An 8239-nucleotide genomic window follows, 5' to 3' on the forward strand; every position below is an offset into this window, starting at 1 on the left:
GACTTAAATTTGCCATAAAAAATCGCCCGTTCTGTTAGTAGGTACCTTTTTTTGCCTGCTTGACACTCTACATGCTTTGAGCTCTTCTGCTTTACCTCCATTCTCTATATTGCCCTTAGACACAGTGTTACTAAAATCACTATTGGCAGAAGTGGCCTCTAACTCCAAGGACATTTCCTGATTGTTTTTCCAGTCCAATGTAATGGGTATATCCTCAATAGGCCAGAACACTCCATCAATTACTGAGGCAAGTTGCTTACAAATAATTTCTTTACCTAGTCATTCAGGTAGTACCCATGCCTAGTATAATAATCTCTAGTGAATTGATCTTCATTATTAAAAATAATGAACCAATTATAACAGTTATATGTAGCTTTTATAAGTGTCTACGAGATGGTATCAGAAAGTTCCTTGACTGTTATTGTTGTAACTGCCTTGGTGAAAGAAAATGAGAGGGGAAGCCAAGGTCACACTTCTGAAAACCTATTGCATCAGTCTGCCATGTAACATGGTGCTGTGAACACACATTGTTTGTACATGAGTGTTTTTCAACTTCTTGTTTCGTTTTGTCTGTGTTGAGATGATGGAAGCAGTATAAATAAATAACATTGTCAGTTCAATTTACCAGTTTAATCACAGTAATAATTATAGAGAAAATCACAAAGAAGCAGACAGGATAATGTCCCTTTTTATCACAAGAAGGTTGAACACAAAACTCTCAGGCAGCGTCAGACTCTCACTGCTATCACTAATTCACGGCGCCCTTCCTTTTTTGTAAGACTGTCAGAAAAAAAAAAGAATGGAAAAGAGCGCCCTCTACACAATATGGAGATATAAGGCGCCAACATTCAAACTATAACAAAATTAATACAAAAGTGATTTTTGATTGTTATTAATACTATAACAGTCTGTGATGGATGGCAAAATTGAGCAACCTGTCTGCATCAAGTTTTGCATGTAGCTCAGTAAATCCACTACCTGGGTGTCATAATGCTGCCACGTGGCAGGTTCTGGTTGTAAGATGCCATTGCTTTTATTAGAGCTTAGCTGCCAGTCCCGGGTTGTCATTCTGATCCAGACCCCGAGACAGGTTGCCCAGCAGGACCACAGAGTGTTTTTGTTGGAGCCTAAGCTTATCATTTGGTGGTCGACCATCATGGTCATTCATTATTGATATATATAATTAATGCAGTCTTGCATCATTAATAGAAATTTGACTTGGATTTTTTCTTATATGTACTATTTTCTTACTTAATAGTTATGACTGTGTTATTTGTTCAGTGGTTGAAGGATTAACAGATGTTATGCTTGGAAAATATAAAGAGTGCTAGAACATTTTGCTTACAGAGAAAGCAAAAATAGGAATCTAAGAAGAATGGCCCAGATACAAATTGAGTTTAAAAAACAGATAATATGCAGTGTGACCACAGAATTTGTATGGTATTTCAAAGTGATACATTTTTGTAACATGAATGAAACAGAAATTATAATGATGACACACTAAGAATCTGTGTTAGTAATCTATTACATCTGCACTTTTTGTAATGTGGTAGATATAAAAGTAACATTCTGTCTTTGCATGAATACGTTTATTTGTTTCTGAGGCTACATTATTGGGAACAAATTACCTTGATATGCTTGAAAACTGTGTTTATACAACTGGAAAAAGTGAAGATTTCCTACACAGTTGTGCACCTTTCCCTCTTAGCAGTTTTATTGGAATGTAAAGGAAAATTTCAGGTTGGATGGGAGAGGTACGTAGGTCCCTGGACTTAATGTCCCTTGACATTTATTGGTGGAAGTAGATAAAAATTGTAGGTTGTGGATTACTTGGATATGTAGACAGTATTGAAAAAATAAAACACAGGATTACTATACGTATTGAAACAACATCAGAAATAGACAAATGTATTTTTGTGTCAATATTTGCTGCGTTATAAGAGATGAACACATGTAACTTTACCAACATGAATTCCAAATGTGTATTTCCATTTTTGTTTCTCTTCCATTTAATTATGTGTCTGACTGCAAAACCCTAATACTCTGAAACACCAAACATGTTGTATATGCGGGAATGAAATATTCCTTTATTGTCCAAATTCTAATAATTGGCGAGTCTTTAGCTACAGCACAGTCTATTAACATACTATTTTCCTGGTTAACATAGATAAGATTGACCATTATGCTTACTGGACATCAAATTTTTCTGTATGTCTGATGTTTCATTGTATTAATGATGAACATTAATTTTTGAAATAATAATATTATTTTCAGGACTTCCAGGAACCCCTGGTTTTCCTGGCTTACAAGGTGGCAGAGGAGATCGTGGTCCACCAGGTCCTATGATTGATGTGAAAGGAGATAAGGGAGAACCTGGACAGCCAGGACTACAAGGACTTCCAGGAGGAAAAGGAGAAGCAGGATTCCCTGGGAGAGATGGTCCTCCAGGATTAATTGGTCAAAAAGGACTTCCTGGCCAAAGAGGACTCCCTGGAGCAATGGGGACTCCTGGACCTAAAGGTTAGTGTGGCCTGGAACATATTGTATCTATTGTATCTTGGCTACCTGAACATTAACTGTTGCTAGGCATCAGCTATTGCCTGAACAATGTGACATGCATAAAAATGCTTCTTTTGATGGAAATAGTGCACAGAAAATGTTATGACAGTCATCAGGGGCTACTGGCAAACAGTTCTAAAATGATGTCGATCCAGAAACAGTAGTCAATACAAATAATTTTTTTAATATGTTACTTAATGTTACATTCTTCATTATTACTGTTAATGGTATAAGTTGTAGGTTGATTTTTTGTTTGCTTTCTTCCTAAACTACTGGAAAGTTCTGGGACTGTTATTGTTGTAACTGCCTTGGTGATGGAAAATGAGAGGGGAGGCCAAGGTGACACTTCCGCAGACCTATTGCATCAGTCTGCCACGTGACACCAGGTTATGAACCTGCATTATTTTTACACAAGTGCTTCTTCGACTATGTGTTTCATTTGTCTGCAATGGGTGGCAAAATTGAGCAACTTATCTGCATCAAGTTTTGTTCAAAGCTTGGTAAATCCACTACCAAAACCCTTGAGATGCTTCATGAGGCTTTTGGAGAACATTATTTAAGCCAGACAGCTGTTTTTGAATGAAATATGCATTTCAAGGCTGGTTGAGAATCAGTTAAAGATAATGAATATTCAGGGTGACCAAGCACCAGCAAAACAACAGAATATGCTGAAAAAATTCGAGAACTCATCCATGAAGACCGTCGCCAAACAGTCCACGAGCTTGCAGACACCATTGGGATCCGTTACGAATATGGAGTTTGCCAGGGGATCTTAACAGAAAATTTGAACATGTGTCACATTGCCACGAAGTTTGTTCCCTGACTCAACAAATAATCAAAAGCAGTGGCGTGTAAACGTGCATCTTGAGCTATGAGGAAAGGCTAACATGGACCCAACTTTTATCTTCGGGATCATAATGGGTGACAAAAGTTGGATTTATTTATATGGTTTAAAGTTTTCATGGCAGTGAAAATTAAGATTCTGATTTTCTGTGTAGTGTAGAAAGTTCCTCCAGAACATTACTTAATGTCATAACCCAGATGACCAGATTTCAAAATTTTGCCCCAGAAAACCTCAAATTCTATGTTCCTCTTCGCTGAAGGGATTAAATGAACAGTTTACTCATTGCATAAACAAATTCACTACTGTTGGGTGATGTCAGTTAGTTACCTAACTCATCTGTTGTTAAGGTGAACCTGGACCTGCTGGACCAGTCGGTGCTCCAGGACTAACAGTTAAAGGAGAAAAGGGCTTGCCAGGACTAATGGGAAAAAATGGCAGAGAAGGACTACCAGGTGTTCCAGGCCAGAAGGGTAAGTGAGAGCAATAGCTGTTAGGGACAGGTGAAGTCAGGTGAGTATGAGAGGGGACAGGGATACATGAAAAGGAGACATTCCAAGAAAGAGCTGAATTTAGATTGAAGTTTGGCAGCCATTGGACAGCTCTTTGTTGAGAAAGTTCAGTGTGTGATCACAATAAATAAATATATATGACTGCCTCTGTGGTCCAGTGGTCAGACTTCCTGGCTATAGATCCAGAGGTCCGGGTTCGATTCCTGACACTACCAGATTTTCTGAGAAGTAGTGGTTCTGGAACGGGGTCCACTCAGCTTTGTGAGGATAACTGACGAGCTATTTCAAGGAAATAGCAGCTCCGGTCTAGAAAACCGAAATTAATGGCTGTGGAGATTCATTGTGCTGACCACACGACACCCTCTATCCGCTAAAGTTGGCACTAACTTCGACAACAATTGGTGATCGCTTGGTCGGTATAGTTTGCTTGGAGACTCAAACCATGGAGTTTTTATATATATAATTATTGAAAAGAAAAATGGTGTTTCTTCTGTTATGTATGAATTCAGCTCATCAGCTGACTTTCTGTAGAATGAATCTATGAAAACATAAATAAACAAGAGATTAAAATTTAATTCATTTTACACTCACTTCTGTCTTTAATGGAAAAGGATGCTGAAATGTAATAATTAATTCATTTATTTTCCAGCACAATTTCTTTGTAAATAGTGTGCATACTGTTGTGGATGTGTTGTATCTGTGACCTGATACTTGACTGGTCACACAGGAAGTAAAGATTGAAGACAATCTTTAAATAAAAAATAAACCTGAAATTTGGATCATTGTGCCATTATATAATTTAATCAAAAGTGAAAACCATTTTTTGAAACTCTTTAAAAGTAAAATATAAAACTCGTTTGGAATGCTTATTAGCATCGTCATAAATTATGAGTAATTAAACCCAACTCTACTGAGAATACCCTACTAACTCTGTAGCATAGAAAACTATTGTGTTAGCTTAAGAACCAAAGGAAGATTACTGTATATCTAAGCTACTAATTTTACACCATCACTTCAAGGATTCCATTCTGCATACAGGTGAACCTGGTTTGACAGGATTACCAGGTCAACAGGGCAGTCCAGGGTTGCCTGGGCCTGTAGGTCCTCCTGGAGAGAAGGGAATCCAGGGTTTCCCTGGCATTCCAGGCTCACCAGGGTTTGAAGGTCCGCGTGGTTTGCCAGGTCTTCCTGGCCCAGCAGGTCTCCCAGGAACCAAGGGAGATAATGGCCCCCCTGGATTATTTGGAGTACCAGGAGAGAAAGGTGACCAGGGAATTCCAGGTATGTCAAATCTTAAATACGGCAGTTGTAATGTATTCAGTTTTAAGGCCTTGTGATGATTATGAAGTTTTATTTATCCGCTTTTATGGAAGCCTCACCATTAAGAATAATCTTCCAGAGTGAACGAAATAAATTTGTTCCTTAGTAAAATACCAAATTAAGTACCTGACATTTTAATGTAATTTTTTAGAGTATATCAGTCTATAGATTATGAGATAGTATGGACTTCCTCATTTTATTAAATGAATGGTAGAACAAATGTTCGTAATATATCTGAGAGACTGTTTTCCTTATGATATTTGGCCTGGAACAGTGATTCTGAAGTGTAGGTGCACAAAATACTTTCTTCCATGAAAATAAAAACGGTCTGAAATAACTACAATCAGTACACCAGTACACCAGTTCCGGACTTGGGATTTATTTCTGCATATCATTTACGAACTCACAACTAAATTATTTTCTTACATATCCAATGATTGATGCATCTTTTACCATATATTTTGCAACAACACATGGAGATATCATTTAAAGCTGAATGCAGTGGCAGGAAGTGTTTTGGTCATGTTTGAGACTAATGCAGATTTTTCATAATCATAGTGTTAACAGAAATTTCACTCTGTGTCAGGACCTCCTGGATTGCCTGGACTCCCTGGTTCTAAAGGAGATCTAGGTTTTGATGGTGCACCTGGATTACCTGGGATTCCAGGACAACGAGGTGAACCAGGCTTTGCAGGGATAGCAGGCTTGGATGGAGCACCAGGTTTACCAGGATTGAAAGGAGATAAGGGAGAACCAGGATTATCTCCACCTCCAGGACAAAAGGGTGAAAGGGGGCCACTAGGTGGGTACAGTGTGCTAAGATATTTTATATTCACTGTCAAGGCAATGTAATTCTGAATCTAACACCAGAAGAAAATTTTCTTAATTTGAAGAGTTCTATCTTCTGGGATAGGGGGTACATGGTAGTGTAGTTCTTGAGGCACTATACTACGAACCGGAATATGGCATTTTCAAGTCCCAATGAGGTGGATTTTTCAATTTACCTAATCCTTCCAGCTGCTCTATGGCCTTGGGTTTGACTCAGCCTCTGACAGAAATGAGTACCAGGAATCTTCCATGAGGGAAAGGGTGGCCGATGCATAAGGCTGACAACCTTACCGCCATCTGTGAGCTGACTGTCTAGACAAACTGTGGGAGCCTCAAGACCTCACAACCCTATGGGCCTTCATGGCCTGTTACAGGGATAGCTTTACCTTTTTATCTTCTATGATATAATGTCCCCACTGATGGTTTCTCCACATTATCGTGGGGATGGGATTTGAGTGCTCCTGAGACCCTGAGAGCTATGACGGTCGTAATGTAACTACTGGTAGGGTCACTCATACTGGACAGGTCAAGGGGTAGGAGCCAGATGAAGCGGGATACCCTGGTCCTCCAGGCTGGGTGTGAGGCTAACAATGTCTCACCATAAAACTAAATTGTTCAGAAACCAGACAGTCAGCCTTGGATGGATGAAACGCATGGAAATCGACATCCACGGAGGAGCTGATATGGTTGAAGGATGTACATGATCTCTGTAAAAGGAAAGTGAAGGGATGGTGAGGAAAGATGAATAGAGAAGAATGGAGGCAGATTGTTCAGGATGCCAAAGCTCACCCCGAGCTCTAGCACTGAGGGGAAGGAAGGAAGGATAAAATGCCATGTAGTCCATTGAAAGTAACATGCTACCTCCATCTTCAGAGGTGAAGAATAAGCCAAGCAAGAATGCAGGTGGCAGGCTCTGCTTGTACAGCAGATAAGGGTTCAAGATGTAATGTTGAAAGTAGTTTGGTCTTCCTTCAAGAGATAGTAGAGCAATGACAGTTTGTCTGTGAGTCTGCAGTCAGTAATTTTGTACCCAGGTTGCAGTGTAGGGAATGTTGGGATGATGTGAGCAGATAGTGTCACTCCCAGCATCAGGACTTATTTTATAATCTTTGGTTGCAGGCATTCCAGGTAGACCAGGTGAACGAGGTCTTCCAGGATTAGATGGTGCTCCTGGTATTCCAGGAATTAAAGGAGAAAAGGGAAGGCCAGGGCGAGATGGTCTGCCTGGTCCAAGTGGATTACCAGGTCTTCGAGGAGAAATGGGTCTAGACGGGATAGCAGGCAGTGAGGTTCGTAAAATGGCATGCAAAGGGATCTGTTTGAGGGGTCCGTGGGGTGAAAACCTGGAACAGTAGTCATCAACAAAGAAAATATGCTACTCTTCTATGAGTATCTCAAAACAACTATTAAAATAAGATTACTATCTTCTGGTATGTGATTCCATGTAGTCTGGTATATATTTACTGACATTTTAAAGGAATGTGCTGCCTCCATCTTCATGACAGAATGAATGGCTGGGAATGAAGTAGTTTGACTTTCTTGATTTGAGGTTTTCAAATCTGTGGTTTAGCCTCCATTTACAGAATAACTGTGAGATTCCAGTAGTCCTCATAGTCACCACCATGAGAACCTCAGATGTAACAATTATTAACACTTTGTTGACCGGCAATTTAAATATTTAAATCACCCTGGGGACCGGCATTTTTAAACCTACTACCCTAACTTGTGCACTGTTCACTTTAAAAATTAATATAAAATCTAATAATTAATTTTATGAACTAAAATTTTTGGAGAACACTTACCAGTACTCCTAGAAGTGCTTGAGAGTGTGATATTCCTGGAAACATTCCCCTTTGTGAAGTGGCATTACACAGAACTTGCAAATGTAGGCAGTCATGCTCCTTTTTCTGTGAACTGTGCAAAGACAACATTGCCTAGAAGGATGCTTCCCCTTGGAATGTTCACTCTTCACAATTTTCACGGGGTATATTTCCGCATATCACCCAGAAGTCGCCCAGGGGGTCCACATGAGGCCTGAGAGGGGTGGTAGTTGATGGTCCCGGTCCCACTGAGTCTTTGACTCTCGTTCTGCCACCACCATCTGGTCTGTAGCCCAGGCCTTTGTCACATTCATGAGAAATGCTTTGTATTTCAATTTCGAATTGGGGTTTAGATTTTT

General features: G+C 39.6%; 1 protein-coding gene across 1 annotated transcript in view; it reads left to right on the forward strand.

The window, feature by feature from the left end:
- Positions 1-8239, forward strand: part of LOC111868424 (collagen alpha-2(IV) chain) — an 83815-nt gene that overhangs the window by 62481 nt on the left and 13095 nt on the right. Inside the window, exons 23-27 of the mRNA XM_023859035.2 lie at positions 2275-2520; positions 3751-3873; positions 4951-5193; positions 5819-6034; positions 7180-7349. Coding sequence (XP_023714803.1) covers positions 2275-2520; positions 3751-3873; positions 4951-5193; positions 5819-6034; positions 7180-7349 — 998 coding nt within the window. The remainder of the gene's footprint in view (positions 1-2274; positions 2521-3750; positions 3874-4950; positions 5194-5818; positions 6035-7179; positions 7350-8239) is intronic.

Source organism: Cryptotermes secundus, unplaced genomic scaffold, assembly GCF_002891405.2.
Source record: "Cryptotermes secundus unplaced genomic scaffold, Csec_1.0 scaffold106, whole genome shotgun sequence".
NCBI lineage: Eukaryota > Metazoa > Arthropoda > Insecta > Blattodea > Kalotermitidae > Cryptotermes > Cryptotermes secundus.